This window comes from Typopeltis vanoorti, chromosome 12, assembly GCF_054136105.1.
Source record: "Typopeltis vanoorti isolate ZY-2024b chromosome 12, IOZ_Tvanoo_1.0, whole genome shotgun sequence".
Taxonomy (NCBI): domain Eukaryota; kingdom Metazoa; phylum Arthropoda; class Arachnida; order Uropygi; family Thelyphonidae; genus Typopeltis; species Typopeltis vanoorti.
In genome coordinates this window covers 26,943,355-26,969,168 of record NC_143560.1, presented here as the reverse complement: position 1 = coordinate 26,969,168, position 25,814 = coordinate 26,943,355, and the positions used below count along the sequence as shown (strand labels likewise).

The following is a 25,814-nucleotide window of genomic DNA, read 5'->3' as shown; positions in this document are numbered from 1 at the left end:
TCACACAAGGAACACTGCGAAACCTATGACATAAGTGATATGCACTTGGACACAATCTCTCTACAGTAACTAATAGAAATTCTGAAAATAATGCAATAAATCATATATTATCTGCCCATTCATTACTAACTCAGTATTTGACTCATACATCAACCCAGTCATTCCTGGAAGGTGATAGCTGATTGTCAGTCTGATTATTCAAAGAGATGATTTTCCAAAGGTTATTGAGATTTTGAAGTTCTCTAGTAGGAACATGATCCACATGACGATGCTCATATGACAGTGGTGTTATGTAGTCTTGACTATTATTACATGACATTCTTTCAAAAATTTCTTCATTATGGAACTGATGCAAATGAGAAAAATGGTGATCAAAACATCAATGCTGCTGATATCAATGTGCGGGATTTAGTGCGATGTAACGTGTGTTTAATGTATTCATGGCGAAGATTGAATGGCTTGTGGTATGAGAGCAAGAATGGAGAGAATATTTGTTGGAAATGTTTGGTAAGTATAAGAAATGCAAGTTGTGTCAGGAGTGAAAGAATGAAGTGACTGATATTATGGATATAAGGCAGGAATGTAGAAGTATTGTGGAGAATGTAGTTGAAGCAGTGAACAATAGCACGAAATATGAAACAGTTTGAAGGAAGTGGTTGAAAGTAATAATACAGATGATGAGATGCCAGCACGAAAAGAAATTGTATGTTTATGCGGACTCCTTCATAGGACAAAATGTGAGCTCAAGTGACTGGAGGAATGATTAGTGTGTGGAACAGAAGGATGGAGAATGAAAAAAAGAGTAAATGGGAAAAGCATAAAAGTGCAAGAAAAGAGATAGTATTGTATGGGGGTTCGATGGTAAGAGGTACACTTAATGAGAAAGTGATGAAAGCAAGTTTTCCAGGTGCGAAGTTAAAGGATGTTAGTGAATCTTTAAGTTTATAGAAGAAAGAAGTGAATAATTTAATTGTTTTAGCAGGCACAAAGGATTTGAAAGGTCAGAAATATGCAATGAGAGAAGATATGAAAGACTTGTTAGAAGAAGCAAAAATGAAAAGAAAGGAAAAAAAGATCATGCATCTGCTACCTCGGTATAACAGGACAGAATTGAAAAGAAGAGCCATGACTGCCAATGAGAAGATCCTGTAGGAATGGTGTGCAGTTTGATAAATGTGTAGGAAGGCTTGTGTGTTTGTCGAACATGTTGATTAATTTTAATGGTATAGATGAGAACACAGACTGATAGAAAATAACTATTAACTTATTGTTGATATTTCATCAGTATTCTATCCAACATCTTTAGAGCACAAAAACAGTTTGTCATATCCTGGGCATGGATGTTTGTGATTGTCTGTGGAAATACTAGTGGTGGCGGTAGATGGCGTTGATGTATTTGCGGTCAATTGGTGGATTGTGAGTGGTGGAAGCAGAGTTGTAGAGTAGATGATGTCCTCCCTCGATGAGTCTTTGGACTCCCTGGAGGTGACTAATAATAATAATAATATTTTTTTCTCCAACATAGATGGCGTCTAATTAGGACTTTAGTCTTTGTGTTGTAGTATAATTGTTCAAACTAGTCCCACTGCTATACTGGATTGTTGTCTCACGTACTGTGACAAACTGTTTTTGTGCTCTGAAGATGCTGGATAGAATACCAGCTAAATATCAACAATAATAAATAGTTATTTTCTTATCAACCTGTGTTCTCATCTATACTATTAAAATTAATCAACAAAATTGATAGATGACCCATCTCTTACTAACTCACTCCTCCCACTTTCACACAGATGTTTGGTCTCTGCAATTTGTGTATTCTATAAATATTTCCATGGCAAATGTTCATCTGAAATAGCATCAATAATTCTCCCACTCAGTACTAAGTCCACTGGAACACATACAGATGCCACCCAACATCCTTTTACAATACACCTTGAAACTCACAGAACAAGTTTCTTTTCTTTCCTTCTCCTTCATCCCTACTGCTGTACTGTGGAACAGTTCCTCCCCCCCCCCCCAACGTATTTCCTAAAGAATACAACATACAAGCTTTTAAATCAAATGTAAACAACCTTCTCCTTTCCCAACCCACTACCCATATATACGTTACTACTGTACCAATCTCTCGTGTATGGGCTCCATAAAAAAAAAAGTTTCTAGATGTATGGAGTGAATTTGATGGCTGTAAGGGCCTGTATATGCCTGATGGATTGCACTTGGAGTTAGGTCTTGGAGAAAGTATTGTTCACAATGGTTGTCAATTCAAGGTTGTAAAATGTAACCTTTTCTTCATGGTTACACAGTGATCAGCATTCATTATACAAATTATGGAAACAACTGCCGTGTTAAATAAAACTTCAGTAAAACCAAAATAATCACTCAACATTTCGACCTTCACATTAAGGTTATCACATCTGGAGTATAAACATACACAAAGAAACAAGCTACACTATAATCTACAAGGTAAGCTAAAGTTACATTAATTTGGTCAACCATTAAAACTACTTGCCTGATCTCTGGTGAAAAAAAAAACCTTACTACATCAACTCTAACGTTAAGCTAGAGAGCAACATGCTCTCACATAATTACTCATATAAATTAGAACAAAACAGTATGGATGGATGGTGGCCAATAAGAGCTGAAATTATTGCTTGAGAGTTCTAAAGTCAGAACTCTCAAGCAATAATTTCACAGACTTCTTTAAATTTATGTTCATACCAGGTTTTTGTATGATGTAAAGAACAGGTACTTTTTCAATCAATTTGGTGTAGGGTGTTAAGGGCATGATCTGAGAGGCCTGCTTAACCAAAAGTATTAAATTTAATGTGTTGTTTGTGTTCTTTTTTAAGGATAAGAATTGTATGTCCAGTTTCACCAATATAAGGTAAGTTACAGATGCGATATACTCTAGGGTGATTTTTTTTAATTTTATCGGTAGTTTAAAAGTAGCATTAAGATTAGAATGGTGCAGAATTCTATTTATTTTTTCTAATAACCCTTTAATGTAAAGGATAGCTATGGTTTTACTGTAATCCATATTATATGTATTTTTGTTATAGCCATTATTTATAAATGTATTGCTAATAATTTTTAATTCTTGTTTAAGAGCTTGTTCATTAGAGCAAATTTTTATAGTTCTGTTTTTGAGGGTGTTAATAACTCCAAGTTTTTGTGAAGGGTGGTGATAAGAGTTAGCATGTATATGTTGGCTATGTGTAGGCTTGAAGTACACAGTGAAGTTATCTGGCTATAAGGCTGCTGAACGTTACATATCTTCCTCAGCCACCTGAACAAACAACATGAGTTCATACATTTTACTATTGAAATTGAAAATCAGAACTCACTTCCTTTATTGGATATATTAGGTCACACATCTTTCCTCAGGCAGTCAATCCTTTGTAATTCTTGTTTAATGGCTTGTTCATTAGAGCAAATTGTTATAGTTCTGTTTATGAAGGTGTTAATGACTCCAAATTTTTTGATAAGGGTAGTGATAACAGTTAGCATGTATATATTGGCTGGTATGTGTAGGCTTGTGGTAGACAGTGAAGGAAGGATTCTGTAAGCTTGACAGAAAAGAAATTTTTTAATACATGGGGTGTAGGGGAAAACAAAGGGTGCACACTAGGTGTTCCTTAACCGGAGAATGGTGCATGAGTGGAATGGGTTGCCACAGGTGGTAAGCACCCCAACAGTGAATAGGTTTAAGGAGATCTATGATAGGCATTATGTTAATGAATAGAGTGGGTCTTCCACAACGAGTCCTTTGGCTCCACGGAGTATCCATATGAATAACAATAATAATAATCGAGTAAGTGTCAGTGTTAAGAAGCTGTCTAACTTTGAAGTCATAATCATAGTCAAGGATTACCATAGTGTTTCCTTTGTCTGCAGGTAGGATCACTGTAGCAGAATTGTTTCTAAGGTTACTGAAAGCAGTTTGTTCTAAAGGTGAAAGGTTATCAATAGGAGATTTTGCTGCATTTATGACAAGTGCTTATTTGAACTGAGCCAGTGATGGCTTTTGTGAAGATAAGACAGATGTAATTACTAAAATAAAGAGCCAAAGACTTCTGTTTGGTGATGCAAAGTTACATAAGTAAAGTGGATATTAGATCCAGCATTATTTCAAAACCAAATGTAGAAACTAGAATGTAGAAAGTTTCAAAATTGACCAGAGAGCTTGTGGAAATATATTCCTCGGCATCCTCAAGTTGCCTTAGTGTGGACTGCTTAAAAGACATAGGTGCTGCCCAAGAGTCTATATATTCGCCTTTTATTAGTACATTTTGATAAAGTTTCACTGGCTGGACAGATGTTTTGAACTGATTGGTTCCCTTCAGAGACCAGGCAGAAACCTTAAGACAGAAAAAACACTCATTCAGTACTAAGGAACTTGAAACATCAGAGAAATGTATTTTTCATAAGCCAACTCTCTGTCAGTGCATAAAAATAATTATTAAAATAAAGAGGCAAAGGCTTCAGTTCGATGATGCAAAATTACATAAGCAAAGTGGATATTAGATCCAGCATTCTTTCAAAGCTGAATGTAGAAACTATGAAAGTTTCGTGAGCTGACCAGAGGGCTTGTGGGAATAAACTCCTCAGCATCCCCAAGTTGCCTTAGCATTAACTACTTAGAAGATATGCTGGATCTAATATCTGTTCTTTCACCCACCCTCTTCCTCACAAATATAAATGACTGCACTCTCATACTTTCAGTCCTATCCATTGCTGATAATAGTACACTCCATTCCTCCTTTTCATTCAACAAATCTTGTAGTGTTCAAGTATTAGAATCCTCAAGATATACCATGACCAGAGACCTTAACTCAGATCTCCTAGTATGACAAGGACAACCTTGCAAACTTCAATGCCACCAAAATTCAGTCCTGTCTGATCTCTTGCAGGAAAGAACTCATCTAGCTTCCTTAACTTCAACAATACTGAGATATACAAACACGATCAGATTTCTCTACTCAGACTGACCTGCACCTCTGATCTTTCCTGGAACAACCACATTTCAACTATACCTTCTGCAGCCACCAAAAAACTTGGTGTACTTTTTCATACAAAACACTACTTCACAGCTGCTAAGTCTATACAAAGCCCAAATCCACCCAGCCATAGAATATTGCTCCATCTATGGGGTGGAGCACCAAAAGCCTTACTAAGATTGCTCGATTCTATTCAGAAGAGGACAATCCAACTAATTACTGGTCTGATCCCCCTCTCACACAGATCCACTTCAATCTCTCTCTCTCTCTCTCATAGACATTCAGTTTCTGTCTTGTGTCTCTTTTACAGATACTTTCATGGACCGTGCTCTGCTGAATTGGCTATTATTATTCCTCCACTCTCCTCCAAAATCATTAAACAAGAGCCACTGCTAACCAACATCCCTTTACAGTCCATCTTAAAACACACTGAACCATCTCCACTGCCTTCTCCTTCATCCCATATACTTCTGTCCTTTGTATATGGACACTCTGCCTTCCCCAAAGATTACAACCCTCAGCTGTTCAAGCAAATTTATATATATATATATATATAAAAGATAGCTCGCATAATTTACTGGACATATTTGTAATTTTATCCCTGTAAAGGATGCGAAAATCTAAGATCAGAGGTGCTTTTGACATAGTTACCTTGGATATGAACACATATGAATAAAGAAAATGTTTATTAATTATATACAATTTTCAAACATTTCAAATTTTGGAGACTAAGCAGCTCACACAGTTAACAAAGACGCACTTTGGAAAGACCTAGATCTGAAACCTGTTTAGGATACAAAGAACTTTAGAACAGCTTTTTTAAGTGAGGGTGAGTTAGTCAGTCTCACATGGCAACAGCAGGTTTTTTTAATTCTGGAAGCTTGGGTTTTTCATCCTGCAAGACAGCAAACCAGTTAGAGAACACACACAATTCAGAGACACAGATTTTACAATAGGATTAAATTTTTATTGTAGAATTAATTCAGTTCCAAATGTGGCTCTGAAAGGCAACTGAGCCTAACACACTGAGAGAAGACAAGATGAAATATTTAACATCAAACTATAATACTTATGGAGAGAAACTATAATATTATGTTAGAAGTACCTCTGAAGATATGACATGGATGTTTGTGCAAATCTCCTATCCTGTTGTAAGATAGAAGACAATTTCTGTTGTCTTGTGTGACAGGTTATTTATTTTAGATCTCAGGTACATGAGCTAATGTTTAGACTGCTTGATTCTTATAGACTAGTGACCAAAAATGTTAATTTTTCAAGGCAATTGAAAAATTACCAAAATTAAATAATTACATATTTGGTAATTATTTACTTCATTCATTCATTATTTCTTTACTAAATGTAAGAAAGATGTATAATCTTTTAAGGGTGGAATTCACTTTAAAAATTCTTTTTCCTATGTTTTTTTCACCCCACTATTTCTTTGTTTTTGAAAGAACTATCACGAGAGCAACAACAAATTTCCATTATTCAAAAAACTCTCTAATAAAAAAAGACCAATGCTTCTGTTAAAAAATTGAACATGCATCAGAACTATTTTAGACATTATCATGGTAGTTCCCATAATATTCATGGCAAATTTCCATTATTCAAACAATTCAACACAGTAGTGGTACCTCTGAAAAAATCTGAAAAGGGTGTCAATATTTAGAATATTTTGTTATGTACTCATCAATATTTGGATTATATACTCCAGAATTTGTTTTGCTTACTTCTGTAATAAGTGATAACCCAAAAATCAAAACTAAAAAGATTCAATAAATTTTAATAAAGATCCTAAATACCAAATTTCATTCAATTCAGCCTAGCTGGTGCAGAATTATTAATATCAAGGCAAACTAGTTTGAAAAATTTTGTCAATAAAAAATGCACCAATATTTTAGATATTATCTTGTGTGTGTATCCAATTCCAAATTTTATTAAGCTCTATCCATCCACAGTGAAGTTATTGCAATATATAATTTCAACACATTTTCTTTTTTACCCGTTGAATGATCCAATTAGAAACAAATTAGAATGGCACAATGAGTTTCTGTATTATAAGGATCTGCAGCATAGACAATATTTAAGTTAAATTCATCTTGCTAGAGTCCTGGAATAAGTTGCCAAGAGGTCAAAATGAATATTATAAGTCAAACAATTTTGCAAAATATATCTAATAACAGTAGTCAATCAGAGCAAACAAATCTGTTAATAGGCTTACTTATGTACAATTAAAAATAAAATGAAGGTAAACCATTTTTATCATGTGTCATTCATCTTTAAATTAAAAAAGGCAAGTTTCATTATAAATTAGCATATGGTATAAATATATACCTTTATGATAGTTATTATTTGGTCCTTTTTACTAAAAATGATACATAATATTGGATTTATTAGACCATGGTTTTGATAAAACATTTATACATAATCGTTGATTATGTATAAATGTTTTATCAAAACCATGGTCTAATAAATCCAATATTATATATCATTTTTAAATATATACCTTGTTATTTCACATATGAAATCAATGAAGGATAAGTAAATTTCCTATAACTCATTACAATAAAGCAACATACTTACTGATATGTCACATTACTAAAACAGTATTATTAAACCGAAACAAAAATGAATATAATATTATAATTAGCAATGACAATATAGGAATATGCCACAATTAATTAAAATATGAAAGAATATATAAGCATTACCTGAAAATATATTCCTTGCTTTTTTTTACTTGCAAGATCCTGATAAACTAAGCTAAAGACAAAATTTGTTAATCCATCTTCTAAATAATCTTTCAGATAGGAAGTTACAAGATGTGGTTCTTCAGGTTTATTTTTGATCAACCATTCTGTAGCATATTGCAACTAAATGAAATCATACATAATATATATCAGTTACCATTAATTATTAAATTATTACAGTGAACTCAGTATTATCCAAACCTTATTAACCAAGCACCTCATATAACTGAAATACAAATTCCAATGCCATCTGGTTCCATGTTTCACCACCAGAGGCACAATGTTCCTGCTATTGGTTGTGATTTGTTTGTTTAAGGCTGTTTAAAGGAAAAACTGATATTGCAAACCTTCATTCTTTTTTTTTTGTTTTGTTCTTTTCTTTTTTTAATCCCATTTAAACTATACTGCAATAAGCCTGAAAGCACAAAGATCAATGTGAAATATTTTCTATTTAATTTATGCTTTCATTTTAAATAATAGTATTATATTAAATATAATACTATTTGAAAATAAAATTCACTGATATTCCATTTTTAAATATGCTACTTTGTGAACCATCAATCTACATTTCAACCTCTCTACTTTCTAAATGTATCTCTTCACTCTCAAAGCATTATTTCTGTTTACTTTCAATTATTTATAGGAAAACGGTCGAAAAAATCATTCAGATGGATGAATATATTCTTGAATGGGAAGAAAGAACAAAGGATGTGTGTGTGTGTGTGTGTGCATGCATATATAAATTCATAGTTGTACTATTATTTGTAACATCATGACTTTTTTTTTTTTTTTTTTTCAGACAAAATTGTGTTGTATTACCAATACAGTGCTTTGTATGTATTTTTATTACTTTTTTTTTAATAGCACTTTCCTGGCACTTCAATACACACACACACACACACACACACACACACACACACACACACACACACACACACACACACACACACACATCTATACATACATCTATATATTATTATTATTATAATTATACAGGCACTTCCATGGAGTCCGAAGATTCAATCGCAGGAGACCCAATCTATCCACACAATCTATCATACCTCTCCTTGAACCCATTAACAGACAAGGCAGTCACAATTGATTCTGGCAACCTATTCCACTCATTCACAACTCTCCAAGCAAAAAATCTAGTCCTTACACCTACTAACTACATCTTAATTCAACTTCCAAGGATGACCCCTTGTTCTGGTCCCTATAGCCAAGTGCTAAAACATTTTCCCTGCATCTATCCCATAAAACCCTTTAAGCAACTTAAATGTTTCTATCATATCCCCTCTTTTTCTCCTATCAACCAACTTCTTCAATCTGCACACCTTTAATCTATCCTCATAGGGAACATTCCACAGGCCACTCACCTCTGAATCCTCTCCACCACTTCCTCATCCCCCAAGAAACCCAAGAGACCAGACCTGAGCACAGTAATCTAGATGTGGGTGTATCAAGGTGTTATGAACAGGAATGACAATTTCCTTATATCTACTTGTTAATGTGTTCTTTAATAGCCAAGTAATCTTATGGGCTACCTTAACAATATGTCCTCTAAACTTGAACTCTCTGTCTATCACCAGCCCTAAACCTCTGGCTTCATCTATTTCCTGAAGTACAGTGTCATCAACGTGATACACAGCTTGTAATCTATTTATTCCAAAATACATAACTTTACATTTCTCGACATTAACCATTCTTTTTTAACTTTTGCCCATACCGAAAGTCTATTTAAAATGTACTGCAAGCTCTCCATGTCGCCTTGATTAAACTATTACTCTACCTAATTTTGCATCATCAGCAAACAACTGAATATTTCCTTTCAGGTTATTTCCTGAAATTTCCGTAAGCAGTTAATATTTTGATAAGCTATGCAAATTTTGCTCTGTTCTCGATTTCCATACATAGAATATAATATATATATATATATATCAAACAAAAACTACCAAGAATTGTCCATTTTTAGCAGATAAAATTACGAAAAAATAATGTTTAACTGCACATTTTGGAAATGTGCTTTTCTTTTTCAATAAAACATTTTACTGTGTCACATATTTGCTTAGAGATTAGTTTGGGTCATTGGATTTTCCTCTAAACACTGATATATAACTTGTGCTTCTTGTATAAAGAGCCTGTTGGTCTCGTCAATGACTGAACTTCTAATTCACTGAATGCAACTTCACTTTTATTGATTAATAAGTGGGAGGAGTTACATTTAATGTGTACATGGCTGCACTGTTAATTATCATACAACCTAATAGACAAGTTTAGGTGATGAACATTGTTCATAAATATTTTAACAGTATTAACACCAGATGAACTATTTGATAAAAAAGATGTTTATTAACTGGTTTGTATTTTGCTGAACTTCAAATCAGCATCTTCAGAGCACAAAGCAGCATGTTATAGTTTATACATGACAAGTAAGTAAAACAATTCAAATTGTAATGGACAAAACATCTAAAGTCCTAATTTGGTGCCTTTTAATGTTCTAAAAAGTATTACAGCTATTTTGGAATTAATCTTAAGATAAAAGTCTCTCAAATTTGCACAACCATTATTTTTAGAATCAGCCATGGCTATGAAGAATTCTCCTAACCCGAACAAATATAGATATGGTTAAGAGTCCAATTATATAGTAGCTGAAGAACACACTAACAAGCAGGGATAGAGAAGTTATTTTTCCCTTTTACAATTAATATAGCCACATCTCGACTGCTGCATACGGATGTGGTCATCTGGATTCTGTGGGGATGAAGAAGTTGTGGAGAAGATTGAGAGATGAGTGACAGAAATTGTGGCAGGTCTATGAAATGCTCCCTAAGAGAATAGATTGGTCTGTGGGCTTCAAAAACTAGCTGACAGACAGAGGAGAGGAGATATGACAGACATATATAAATTATTAAAAGGGTTTTACAGGATTCACACTGAAGACTTTTTTTCAATAAGGGAGAGAACAGGGAGGTCACCCATAGAAATTGTGTTAGTGTCATTAGTAAGGCTGTTAAAACTAGATTATTATTTGCTTGGAGGGTGGTGAAAAGTTTATAACAGAATAATAAATATATTTCTTAACCAAATATGAAAAAAACAACAGTTTAAACTAAAAGAGTTCTGATTGCAGAAATGAACATGCAATAATTCACTGACTGATGTCATTAAAAAAAAAAAAAAACTGACTGGTGAAAATACTGTACTGTGCATTTTGTCACAGCCATATCTATCTGCTCCTAGTACCGAAAAAAAAAAAAAAGTGAGAAAAAACGTGTAAAAAAAAGAAGAATTAGCATGGTCTTTCAAGGACCAACTGTACAAATTTCACCAACTGTATAAATTAAATTGCATTTAATTTCTGAAAAGAAATTAAACTGACAAGGGAATAAACATAAAAAAATTAAAGAAAAAACCATTACTTGGAAGAAAATACATTCCTAGTATTTGAGGAAATAAACACATTTTCTCGCCTTTTCTTTAGTATTAGGTGCAACTACTGCTGTGATAAATTATATACATTTTAACCAAAACATTTATTGAAAAATTGACATAAATCAATGAATCATTGCAATGTCATATTTTTACTTTTTTTTACTAAAAAATGTTATTCATTCCTATTTGGTTCAGAAATATACTTGTTTTCTTTCAAAAAATAAATTGACAAATACAATGGGTTGCCAGCGATAACTGTCAATTGTACATTGTGTGGAAAGGGAAAACTTCTCATTTCAGTGCAAACATGGTTTGCCATTACTTCACTTTTAAATGAAAGAAGATGAAGACAATATGTTTTTTGCACACCAGTTTCCTTTGTATGTACACACGCATTTGATACTGTAATCATTCCATATTAATTTTAAGAAACTCATTTTATATTCCAAACAAAAGCACAGTTCAGGCATCTTTCTTTTCATTCTTTCTTTCTTTTTTTTTAATCAATGATTTTGTTGTTCTGCATGAATTATAAATAATATGCTTTTAAATGAAATTTGTGACATGACCAAAGCAATAACAACTGATCATGCAATGTCAGATGCTCATGCATTGCAGAAAAGCATCATTTCAGGGACCTTTAGAACATGGAAAAATTCACCATCCAAAGATGCCAGGTCCCAAGATACTGGATAATACATAGTTCACTGTATTAATTCATGAATAGTCACTTGATAAATATAAGCAAAATAATAATCAAAAGGAGTATAATATATCATTGACAAATTCTTTATCAATGGTTTTAAGTTCATGTATTAATAATAAAATTGTTCAGATTACCTCAAGTTGTTTTAGAATGACCTTAAAGAGTAAGAATGAACAGGGAGGTGGAGATTAAAATTCAGTTTGGAGAAATGTAAATATATTTAGTTTAGTAGTAGGATTAGACGGATATGAACTGAATGGTGCAGGATTTGGAAAATGTTATTAACTATAAGAACATGAGTATCATGGTTGATAAGGAATTAAAGTTCAGGAATCATATTGGTAAGAATGAAAGCACAGTACATTGGTGGTCTAATTAAAGAAAACTTTGATTGCAAGAGGAAGGAAGTCATGGCATCCTCACACTAGTCTTTGGTCAGGCCAGTCTTGGATTATAGTTCTCATCTTTGGTTGTCTAAACCAAATTTCTAATGGAATTTTAAAAGGTATACAGAGGAAATTCACTAAGTAAGTCACAATATTAAATAAGGAAAGTTATGCCAGCTGGTTAATAAACTACCTTTAACTAACAGGAGACAACCAAAGTTTATAATACAAATTAGTCCATATCATATAGTGCTTGGAAAGAAGTCAACAGATACCATAGAATGAGGAACAAACAATCAGTGCACTCATCTTAATGAGATGTAGGAACCCCTTCTTTGCAATGACTGAAGTAATCCTATGGGGCATACTTTCCACAAGTGTAAGATAGTGATCAATGCAAATTTTGGACAATTCTTCCTGCAGGCATGTAATGTGGTCCTGGACTGTTGTGGGGTAAGACGTTCTTTGACCTCACCTGATGCTCCAGTTCAACCTACAGATGATCGGTAGGGTTGAGATCAGTGCTCTGTGGAGGCCAGTCAAGTGGGTGATGTTCATGTCCACAAACCATGCAGTTACAGAAGCCTTATGACACAGTGCATTGTCTTGCTGAAAGAGACAACAATCAGTTCTGAAGAAACACCACAAAGTAGGAAGCAATGCATGGTCCAGAATGTTCAAATACCTCCAAGAGGTATTTGAACATTCAATATTGTTTGTGGCACCACAAACAGAGGTCTAAGGCCAAACCAGGAAAAGCAGAACCATATCATCACACTGCCACCTCCCAATTTCATAGCTGGAATTATGCATTCTGATAAGAGGCATTCACCAGGCATCTTCCACACCAATCTGTCTGCTCAGTAGAGGGTGTAGCATGATTAATTTTCCATAACACAGATTTCCAAGCTTCCATGTCCCACTGTACACACTCTTTGCACCTCTGAAGATGACACTGCATGTTGGTTTAGGTAATGTGAGCTCGCATATTGCAGTCCTACCATAAAGATTCATGTTGTGAGCCTTTGGTTCTGAATGTTTGTGCGCAGATTCATGTTCCATTTAATGCCCGAAACTCCACATTCAACGTGTCAGCTGATGAATGGTGGTTTTTACATATTATACTTCATAGCACCATATGGTTACATTCAATGAGTGTGGTTAGTCGTTCACTGCATGTAGCACTTGCAGTTAACTGCCTGCACTTCCAACTCAGTATGGTATCACTGATTGCTGATGTGGCAATCAGTGATACCATATCACTGATGTGGCATCAGTGATATGGCTCAATTTGTCAATAATTTGCTGAATAGATAAGCCTGCAACATGGCAGGCCTATCACAATACCTCTTTCAAACTGCGTCAGTTCCCTTCCCGCAGCCATTTCACCTGAACACAGTTGCACTGACTTGGGTGCATCATATTCCTCCAATTTATACCTGCTACAAAAATGTGACTCATTACATGGCACAATGCACCTTGACGATGTGTATATAGATGTGTATATAATGTACATGTTCAGGCTCTACTGCACTTCACGAACCCAGCAAGGGCATAATAAAAAAAGATAATGAAGAAGACAAACATTAAGAATTGAAATTAGAAAGTTGGTCAGAGTCGGAAAAACGATGGAAATAGTGTGTACTCTTGTCTCACACCTGATTTAACATCAAACCATCCTTACATTCTTTACAGTTACATGAAAATTAAAGGAATGGTTTTCCCATAAATGCTGTGGATGAAGGTACCATGAACAGCTTTAAGATAGAAGCAGATAAATGTTATGTGTAGAGGAAAGACTAAAACATGTTTTAAAAAAATTAATAAAATACAAAGAGTGTGATTTGTTTCAGCTGATACAGAATGACATCACATCAGGAAGTGCAGAGGATATTAATTTACATCATTAAAAAATTCTTAACAATTTTCCTCCAAAAGAATCAGTTATCTGTCAATATCCAAATATCATCAGATTTTATATTTCGGTCTTCTTAGGCACTTCTTACTGCATCATGTATCAATACACCTAGATATTGATCTTCTCTGGTTCTTTTTTCTAACATCCCGGCAAAATACACTTGTTCGGTTACCTATTTTTTCCATTCTATTTAAGTGATCCTTAAATAGAATGGGAAAAACTTATACTACCTGAGATAAGTTTGCTTTGCTCACACATTGCTGAATGAATGATCAATACTCCTTGATCAACTATTTTACTTTACCCAGCTCTTGGATCCAAAAGTTAAAACCAGCTTGAAAGCTGTCTTGTATACTGCTAGTTTAGTGTTCTAACTAATTTCACTCTTATTTAGTTGACCATGCATCATAGAAGCTCTGCTAATTGTATTGTCCATTTCCATATTTAATTTGGAATCTTCACTAAAAATTGCACCTATATAGCTGAAAGATCTTCACAGTTTAACTATTATAAGTTCTCTATTCAGAATGGCAAAATGTAGGAACAGAGAAAACAGTTCAAGTTTTCTCTGTTCCTACTGTTGGATTCTGATTATGTAAAGATTAGAGTAATTATTATTTGGTTCAGAATCCAACTTGATCTTCCATCATATAAGCTAAACTTGTAAACATTATTTAATGTAAATAACTTATTTTATAATTTAATATTCATTTAACTACTTTAATTTTGTCTAATATTTAATTATTTATTCAAAGATATATGAATTAATAATGAAAAGACTGTATTAAATATTATTAAGCTATTTTATTTATTACTATGTTAATAGTATAAGAATTTGTATTTGATATTTTAACTGCGCATTATTTGAAATGTAAATATTCTCTATTTATTCCTGTTTATTTTAACGTCATGTAATAGCTCAATTTTATTATGTTTTGTTTTGTTGTCATGGAAACGTATGTTAGATAGCTTGCACGTTTTGGAACACCACGTGAGGAGAAGGTTTATTGAAAAGAGTTTTTAGAAAGCAATCACGAGAACAATTTAGGCGGGAAAAACAGATATATAAGCGACGAACGCTGGAATTATTAATTAATTAGGAGATTAGAGATTTATTAGAGAGAGATTGGCATTAGGTTGGAATCGGGCATTCGGGAATCACAGTGCGATAATAGCGAGTCGGCAAGTCACTTGAGCAGCTAAATAAATTCTACTAGTCAAGAGGCGGTTAGCTAATAAGTTGTAGAATAACAATTATAGCTACGGAAGACAGCTGAGTGACTACTAAATAGACTAGCAATACTTGAGTTGAGATATAATTCCGGCGCTGACCTTTCAAAGACATACGGAACCTTGAAGCAAAGTACGAAGTTACTAGAGAATAGTACAGGCTGTAAAATTGGAGTTTACCGTTAGCTGTGTTTGGAATTATAGTGCCTAAAGAATTAATTGAATGCCGGAGGAATGAACAACTGTGCTTATAAAACCTAAAGTTAAGGAATTATTGTATTGCTTTATTTCATGAGTGATCGATAGTACTTTATGCAACAACATTTGTTTATGTGTATTGTGACCGATGATTAATTCAGTTATTGCTTAGAAGAATTATTTTAATGAGTGCCGTTTACTGTTCAAAGAAGTGTTTACAGTTATAAAAAGTGTTTACGTATAAGTAAATGAAGAAGAAAAGATTATCGGTAAGATTATTCCAACCTTAATATTTCTGTACAGAGAAGTGTGTGAGTTTCATCTTAGAATTCCCTGATACTAACAGTAACTATTGTGGAGAATTAGCCGAAGTGTAAAATTAAAAGTGATTGTTTGTGAAGAAGTGTTACTGAAATTTTTATTGTATTTGGAATTTAAGGAACTGTGAGAAGACTGTAAAGTAGAGATAGCAGAATTACCATTGTCTGAGTTTGCATGATTGCATTGCCAGGAAGGCTGAAGTGTTTCTAATAACTTAATTAGTGATTTGAAGTTAAGTGTAAAATTTGTGATTTTAAAATTAAATGTTTGTTTTTGTTAATCAAAAGTTGAATTTTGCCTGAATCTCTTTTACTGCACCATTCATAAAATATTCGAACCAAAGCGGGAAAATTAAGTAAGTTAAATATACTCGGCCAGTATATATAGTAATAACAACATATAAGGGAAAGGTGGTTAAGAGTTGGTTTATCTTCAATTCTTGAACTAATTCAGATATAAAGTGGCGCAGTCTTTAAATATAAATTTTCTTTATATTTGAATTAGAAATCAACTTGCAACCTATTAACTAGTTAAAAACATCGTAATAACCATATATCGGATCCAAAGTATAGATTGACAAGAAGTAGGATCTAACACTACCTAATTTCATAGTTTTGGTAATTTTATTGCTGATTTTCATATCAGATTTGTAACAGAAGTTAATGAAAACTTGTAATGGATTTATTTAGAAGTATAACAATGAATGTATAAAGAGCTAAGATTAATATTCCAATCTACGGCTATTTTGAGTATGGATGTATTATTACATTAAGTGACTGCAAGATTTATGTTTTTTTTTATTTTAATTTTTTTTAAAGATTTATAAGTTTTTTAGATTAATTAGGGTACCTTTAGTATATTATAATAGTTTTTTTGTGTGGATTTATTGCTTTAGTGCAATCAGCAATAATAAATGTACACAGGATATTATGATAGTATGACATAAAAACATTACATAATTACTAACTTCCTATCAACAATATTGGTATCATACATATATATGATACCAAAATTAACAGATCATATATCCTTCTAAGGCACTATATCAACCTAAATCTTGATCTTCCCCTGGATCATTTTCCTGCCATCCTGACAAAAATACTTGTTTTGCTAACATTTTCTCTCCCATCCTGTTTAATTAACCATATCAACCTAAGATTAGCTCTGCTAATACATTCCTGAATGATAACAATGTCAAGTTCTTTAGTAAAATCCTCATTTTTAATATGATACTATCATGGATGGTATCTGTCTACTTCCCTAATCTTTCTCATATGTGTGATCTCAAGTTTTTGATCAAGTTTTTTTTTTATTTCTAATCCACTTCTCAGATCAATAAGTTAAAATTGGTTTAAACACTTTTGTATACAGCTGCTTTAGTGTTTTGACTAATTTTTCAATTATTCTATATAAATTTATTCAAATGACTTTTTACCATACTAGCTTTGATAATGCTGTTATCTATTTCTAAATTTAATCTTCCATCCTCACTAAAAATTGTGCCTAAAAAGCTGAAAAACTTTTACTTGTTTTATAGGCTCTCCATTCAGGATGTACTTGTTGTTTTCAATGTTTCTGCCTAATTTCATTGCTGATTTTTTTTCCCTTACTATATTTTCAATTTAGTCAGGGACTCTTACAGACTTGCTGGATTTATTCAGATGTATAACATCTGCATAATGTAAAAAGCTAAGATTAACATATCCAATTTTGATATCAGGTTTAATACTACCACTTTCCTCCGTACAAATGATGAATAACAGTGGAAATAATGTACACCCTGGTCTCACACCTGGTATGATCACCTTCAAATCTAACTGGTGACTTACAACTTAAATATAGACTATGCATTGCTTAGTTCAGAATAAATGTTCCATTTATTCCATATAACTGTATGGTCTAATTGTCTAACATGAAAATTTGATACTGACAACCTCAATCTGACTTGAAACAAGCTTGTTCTTCTCCAAGCTTTCCTTCCACAATTTTTCTTAGTCTTTATTCAACCATCTTCTTCTTCTTTGAGTGCTATCTCCATCAGAGGTCAGCGACCACCTATTTTGAGTGATCTGCAGCCACTCTGAACAGTCCCTCAGAGTTCATGTCAGTCCACTGTCTGATGCCTGCCAGCCAATATTTCTTCATCTTCCTTGTCCTCTACTTCCATTTATCTTCCCTTTTATAATCAACTGAAGTATTTTATATTTTTCATTATGAAGTATCTCATGGTATCTAAAAGTTCATGTGATTATCCCATTTGTTCCAGTACTCTTGATTGGACGTTTTTGCTGTCCATGGGATTTTTAATATTCATCTGTATAACCACATCACAAAGGCTTCAAGTTTCTGCACTGTACAACAGTATAGACCATACATAGCATTTAACCATGCATACTCTAAGTTCTAAATTTAGATTGCAGTTACCACAGTGTTGATTTCATAAGGGGAAAATTTTTTCCTACCATTTCAATTCTAACTTGTATTTCCATTTCTGGATTTCATTCTTCATTTAACCAGCCAAGATATTTAAATTTTGCCACTCTTTCTATTTCTTTCACATTTAAAGAAATGGATGAATTAAGAATTGGTTTCTTGCTTATGACCATGAATTTAGTTTTGGTGATATTTATTCTTAATCCCATTTTTTCATTCTCTTCATTCACCAGTTCCAGAAGATTTTGAACATCTTGAATATCTTAATCAAAATCTTAAGCCATGACAATAAACTTCTTGATTGGAAGGCAGTTTCAAGCAGAGTTATATCGGCAAACTTCAAAATGGGAACATGGACAATGAAACTTATTTGTGCCTATGGTCCCACAGAAGGTTCTTCCAAGGAAGAAGTGGAGGAATTTTTTAAGCCATTAACAGGCAGCTGACATAAAGAAAATGGACAAGTGATCCTTGTTGGAGATCTGAACAGCAGAGTAGGAAATGAATCCCACCAGGCATATAAGAAGATTTTGGGAAAATTTGGAGAAAAGTGCAAAGCTAATAATAATGGTAAGTATTTACTGGATTTCTGCTCAGGACATGAACTAGTCATTACTAACACCATGTTTCAACATAAAGATGTGCACAAGTTCACATGGAGAGAAGACACAAGAAATAAGAAAAGTCTCATTGACTATGTCATTGCTGATAGTGATATCTTCATGCTCATTCAGGATACAAGAGTGTACAGAGGATTTGAAATTGAAAGTGACCATTACTTAGTACTAAGCAAGATAAAAATGGATATCACATTGAAAAGAACAATATGCAAGAAAGTTTTAAGATGAGCAACTTAAAAATGAAACAAACTGAAAACAAGAACACAACCCCGAGTCTCAGTGGCAAACTCTGAAAAAGATGTTGATTGATTCAGCTATATATATATATATATATATATATATATATATATATATATGGTGAAGTTGTCTGCATGGATAGAAAAATAAGAACATCATAGTGGACAAAAGAAATTAAAGAAGCAGTCCTGGAAAAGAAGAAAGCATACCAAAAGTTCTTAGCAAATAAATCAGCACATGCCCTAAAAGAATACAGAGAAAAATGTAAAAGTATCTGAACAAAAGTCATGGTAAGACTTTGGTAAGAATATAGAAAATAAATATCAGGAAGATGGCAAAATGTTCTGGAGGCTATCAGGGTTGGTCCAAGAGTATCTGATGCCCCTAGGCAAAGAAAATTTAGGCACCCCTATACATTGTCTCTATATATATATATAGGCAATGAAGTCTTAGAGAAGTCTTAGTGCCCCTATGCGATTGCCTACGTTCGCCTAATGATAAAACCGGTCCTGGAGGCTATTGAAGAAGCTTAGAAATGGAGGAAAGAGTACTGTAAAAGGAATCAAAGATGATAAGGTGACAAGAAAACTGAAGATAAGGATATCCTAGATGTCTGGAGCAATTACTTTGAAAGACTGTTAAACGAACCAAGCAGTAACAGAACCATACTAGAAAATTTTCAAGAGTAATTCAAAGAGGAGTACATAGTACATATCGATACTAGAGGTAGAAAAAGCAATCAAAAACTTGAAATGTGGAAAGACAGCTGGAGTAGATGATATTCAAGCAGAAATGCTTAAGTATCAGAACTTGAAATCAGAACTGATTTCAAGAATTCTGAAGAAATGTGATTTAGTAGCGACTTTTATTCCTATTAATAAACTCTCGAAGTATTTTCCCCTCTTCTAAAGATAAACACTCACCTATGTCTCTTCCAGGTGCACACCAAGTTCCATGTGAATGCCATCTTTCCTACTTCAGACAAACTAGATGCTCAATAGCAAAAAGAATACAAGAACATCAATCATATATTTTCCACAAAAAATCCAATAAATCTGGATTAGCTCAACATGGAATAGAAGCAGACCACAACATTCTTTGGTCTGAAACACGGCTTCTACATAGATGTTGGTACAAATTTGAATACCTATTTAAGGAGAGTGCTGTGGCCTTGCTTCACCACCCTAACTTGAATCGGAATGACAGCCTATCTTTATGAAAAATATGGGAAAGTTTGATTCGAATAACACGTCATTAAAGTTTTTTTTTTTAAACTAATTTTTAACTATTCAAACAGAAATGTTTAAGTATCAGAACTTGAAATCAGAACTGATTTCAAGAATTCTGAAGAAATATGATTTAGTAGTGACTTTTATTCCTACTAATAAACTCTCGAAGTATTTTCCCTCTTCTAAAGATTAACACTCACCTATGAGCAATAATGATATTTTATAAAAACATAAGGTCTTAAGAAGCCAACTAGATACTACCTCTATGTGATGATCTGTTTACTATGATTTTATAAATTATATATATATATGCAATACATGCAATTTATTTTACACTTTTATAATTAACCTTTTGTTCGGTGAAAGCATAATGCTACTGCCGATTTAACATCACGCGGCTCATTCTATTTCGAATAAATCAATTGTTTGCAATCTACCTTGTAACAACTGTTTTTTAAGCCACTGCTGATGGTCTGTTAATTTGAGAATGAAATATATGGCAGTATATTTAATAAATAATAATTTTACCTTGTGTTTTGTGTATATATTGTATTTTCAAAACACCACAATTATATGGGGTGAATGGTACATTATACAGAGCAGCACATAGTCTATATTTAAGTTGTCAGTCAGCAGTTAGAACTGAAGAAAATAGAGGAAGATGGTTTGATGTAAAATCAAGGGTTAAGATGCACATTATCTCCACTCTTGTTCATCACATTATGAAAGAAAGTGGCATCAAGCCTGATAGCAGAATTCCAGATGTTATACTTAGCTCTTTGATTTATGCAGATGATGATGTACTCTTCAATACATTTAGTGCAAGTCTCCAGTATTCTGTAACTAAATTGAATAACAGCTGTAACAAATTTGGCATGAAAACCAATAGAAAGGCCAAAACTATGAAAATAGGCAGGAGCATAGAAAACTTTGGCTGTATTCTGAATGGAGATCCTATCTCATCTCATATCATCTATTCATTGGACATCCACAGTTGCAGTATGGTCTCCAATGCTCGGTGATGTGCCACGCCAGTCCTTGCCATGTAGTCCTGTTGTATGCTTTTCTGGAGACTTCAACTCTCCAAAGCTCAGTCACTTCACAAACACCATCCATCAATCTTATTTACAGCCTGCCCCTTCTTCTCTTTTTCCAGGAACTTTACCTTCTATTACTGTTCTGAGAAGACCTTCCATCCTTATTATGTGGAAAAATATTTTAACTTTCTTCTGTCAATATCCTTAAGGAGTCTTGAAGTTCTACTGACCTTTTCTAACACCCATTCATCTGTACACCTTTCAGCATATGATATATTCAACATCCTTCTGTAACACCACATATCAAAAGCAGCTATCCCTTTCTTGCCTGATTTCTTTAACTTCCATATCTCACATCGATAAGTTGCTGTTGGAAAAAAAAACTGCATCCAAAATCCTCAACTTTGTTCCCATGGAGATAGATTCATCCTTCCAGATTTTTAGACAAGTCTTACTGTTCTTTTATCCATTCCTAATCTTCTCCTAACTTACTAACACAACATTCCAACATAAAAATGTGCACAAATTTACATGGAGAGAGCAGAGGTAAGGAATAAGAAAAGTCTCATTGACTATGTTATTGTTGATAGTGATGTTTTCTCTCTGGTGCAGGACACTAGAGTGTACAGGATTTGAAATTGGAAGTGATCCTCATTTAGTCCTGAGCATGTAAGAAAGTTTTAAAGCAAATAAAAGTTGAGCAGCTCTCAGATGTAAACTGTAAACACAAACATTATTCAAGAAAAAATGAAAGAGAGTGAGAACAGGAAACTTTGAGAGTCAGTGGCAAATCCTGAAGAAAACATTCATTAATTCAACCAGAGAGGCATGTGGTGAGGTTGTCTGCAAGGATAGAAAAATCAGAACCCCATGGTGGACATAGGAAGTTAAAGAGGCAGTGAAAGAAAAGAAGAAAGCATATCAAAAGTTCATGACAAATAAGACAGCTTGTGCTCTTAGAGAATACAGAGACAAATGTAAGAAAGCTAAACACTGTGTAAAACTAGCTAAACAAAAGTCATGGGAAGACTTTGGTAAGAACATAGAAAATAAATATCAAGAAGGTGGCAAAATATTCTGGAAGCTGTTGAAAAAGCTCAGAAACAGAGGAAAGAGTGCTGTAAAAGGAATTAGAGATGACAAAGGTGATATGAAAACTGGAGAAAAAGATATCCTTGTTGTATGATGCAATTACTTCAAAAAATTGCTAAATGAAACAAGCAGTAGTAAAAAATACTCAACAGACATGCAATCAGAAATATATATCCATACTTGAAGTAGAAAAAGCCATCAAAAGCCTGAAATGTGGAAAGGCAGTGGGAGTAGATGATATTCGACCAGAAATGCTCAGTTGGGAGGTATACAAGTTTTACAGTGGCTGCACTGCATAGTTCAGAAGGCCTGGACAAAGGGACGAATTCCCGATGATTGGAGTAGAGCTCTAATAGTACCCATATATAAAAAGGGAAATAAAACTAAACATGAGAATTACAGAGGTATTTCCCTACTGAGTGTTCCTGGTAAGATTTATTTAAGATTTTCAAGTATACTTGAGAAACGGTTGAGAGCGATTGTGGAAGGGAAGCTTGATTCAGGCCAAATAGAGACTGTCAGGATCAAATTTTCATGTTATGACAAATAGTTGAGAAATCGTGGGAATATAACAAAGATCTGTATTTAAGTTTTGTATAATCTGGAAAAGGTGTATGACAGGGTGCCAAGAGAGAAGTTGTTCAATACGTTACAGTTATATGGTGTCAATGGAGCATTATATCAAGCAACTTATTCTTTATTTGAGTTGTAAGTCAGCAGTAAGAATTGAAGGAAGTACAGGAAGATAGTTTTATGTTAAATCTGGTGTCAGACAAGGATATACATTATCCCTCTGTTATTTATTATCTATATGGATCACATTATGAAGGAAAGTGGTATTAAACCTGATATCAAAATTGGAGATTTTAATCTCAGCTCTTTATGCAGATGATGTTATCTTCTAAAGAAATCTGCTACAAGTCTGCAAGATTCCCTGACTAAATTGAATAACTCTTGTAATAGATTTGGTATGAAGGTCAGCAATAACAAGAGAAAGACATTGAAAACAGGCAGAAACACTGAAAATATCAACTGTATTTTGAATTGAGAACCTATAGAACAAGTAAAAGATTTCAGCTACTTAGGCATGATTTTTAATGAAGATGGTAAATTAAATATGGAAGTACATAACAGAATAAGCAAAGCTGGTATGGTAGGAAGACAACTGAATAAATTTATATGGAATAAGAGAGAAATTAGTCAAAACACTAAATTAGCTGTATAGAAGACAGTGTTCAAACCAATTTTAACTTATGGATCTGAGAGCTGGGTTAGAAATAAAACACTTGATGAATGACTAGAGACCACAGATATGTTATATTAAAAACGAGGATATTAGGAAAGAACTTAATATTGTTAGCATCCAAGAATGTGATAGCTGAGCTAATCTCAGGTGGTATGGTCACTTAAACAGAATGGGAGAGGAAAGATTAGCAAAATAAATGTTCTTTGCCAGGTTGGCAGGAAAAAGACCCAGAGGAAGATGAAGATATAGGTGGATTGACACAGTAAAAAGTGCCTTAGAAGATAGAAATATAAGATCTGATAATGTTGATGTCTTGACAGGTAACAGATTGATTTGGAGGAAAATTGTAGGTAGGAAGTTAGTAATGGTGTAAATTTTTAATGCAGTACTATCATATCCTGAACACCCCTAGGGGGGTAAATATCAGGAATTTAATGATGATAATCTTCTTCTGACGTCTTCTGAACAGCAATTCTTCACATTAATAATGTATCCCAGGTACTCAAACTTGCTGACTCCCTATAGAACAAGTAAAATATTTCAACTATTTAGGCACAGTTTTTAGTGAAGATGGCAGGTTAAATCTGGAAATAGAGAGCAGAATAAGCAAAGCTGGTATGGTGGGTAGCCAGCTGAATAAATTTATATGGAATATGAGCAAAATTAGCCAAAACACCAAATTAGCAGTATGCAAGGCAGTGTGTAAACCAGTTTTAAGTTATGGATCTGAGAGTTGGGTTAGATATAAAGAACTTAATCAAAGACCTAGAGACCAGAGATATCAGGGTTCTGAGAAAAATAGGGGAGTGCATCAATGGCAGAATCATAGGAAAAACACAAAGATATTAGAAAGGACCTCAACATTATTAGAATTCAAGGATGTGTCAGCAGAGTTAATCTAAGGTGGTATGGCCACTTAAATAGAATGGTAAATAGAATGGAAAGCTTAGCAAAACAGGCATTTGATGCCAAGATGGCAGGAAAGACCCCCAGAGGAAGACCAAGGTCTAGGTGAATTGATTTAGTTAGAAATGTCTTAGAAGCATGAAATGTTAGATATGACAATATTGGAGTGCTCACAAGTAATAGACTGATTTGGAGGAAAATTGTTGATATGATTAATAATAATGCAAACTTAATCATGTAGCCCTGTCATAGTAACCTGAACACCCCTTGGGGGTACATATCAGGAAATTGATGATGATGATAATAATGAAACTGTAAGTGGAATGGTAGGGGATATATAGAGCTGTTTGCAGCTGATGAAAATGGGAAGAGTAATAAGAAGTGATGTTGATGATATGTCCTTTCCTAAAGATTTAAACAGATCTTTTGGTTAGACAGATATGTGCTGTTACTGTTTAATATTTTTAAGTGAAAGGTTTGTACTCCAAAAGTGTATAACTGCTGTGTCTTGTGCTGGTAGAAATGTGATCCAGGTGGATGAGCTTCTAGATCTAGGGATGGAAGTTGACAGGACTATTACAAGGGAAAGGACAAGCAGAGATGGCAAGACCGTTATCCTCTGCATAAGGCATTGTTCAGTCTTATCTGGAATACTGTGCATAAACATAGTAAATTACCTAGTTTCTATGGTAGTGGTGATGAGACACTGGAGAAGGTACATGTAGGATCCAGTGAGTAGACAGAGGAGGAGAAGCAGAAGATATGTTAGAGATGTTTAAGTCAGAGTCAAGATTGTGCAAGATTAATACTAAAAGGATTTTTCAGAGTGAGGAAGGATATGATGTTATTATTGTTATTTAAGATTACAGACAAAGACTCAGAGACTATGAGGTCAATGTATTATGCCTGTTAATATCATGTGTTCTGACCAGTTTGCCAGTTTTTTTTAAGAGAAAAAAAATCTGAGTTTTTTTTTTTTTTCCCCAGGAGTTAAAACCCTATCATCCCTGTATGAGATTAGCTAACTCACCTTCAGGGAAAAACCTTTATAAAGGTTCTTGGCATTCTAGATGGAA

At 33.7% G+C, this 25,814-nt stretch overlaps 1 protein-coding gene across 1 annotated transcript in view; it reads right to left on the bottom strand.

Moving 5' to 3' along the window:
- Positions 1 to 25,814, bottom strand: part of xmas (RRM_XMAS2 and SAC3_GANP domain-containing protein xmas) — a 523,534-nt gene that overhangs the window by 142,139 nt on the left and 355,581 nt on the right. Inside the window, exon 21 of the mRNA XM_090401436.1 lies at positions 7,709 to 7,870. Coding sequence (XP_090257562.1) covers positions 7,709 to 7,870 — 162 coding nt within the window. The remainder of the gene's footprint in view (positions 1 to 7,708; positions 7,871 to 25,814) is intronic.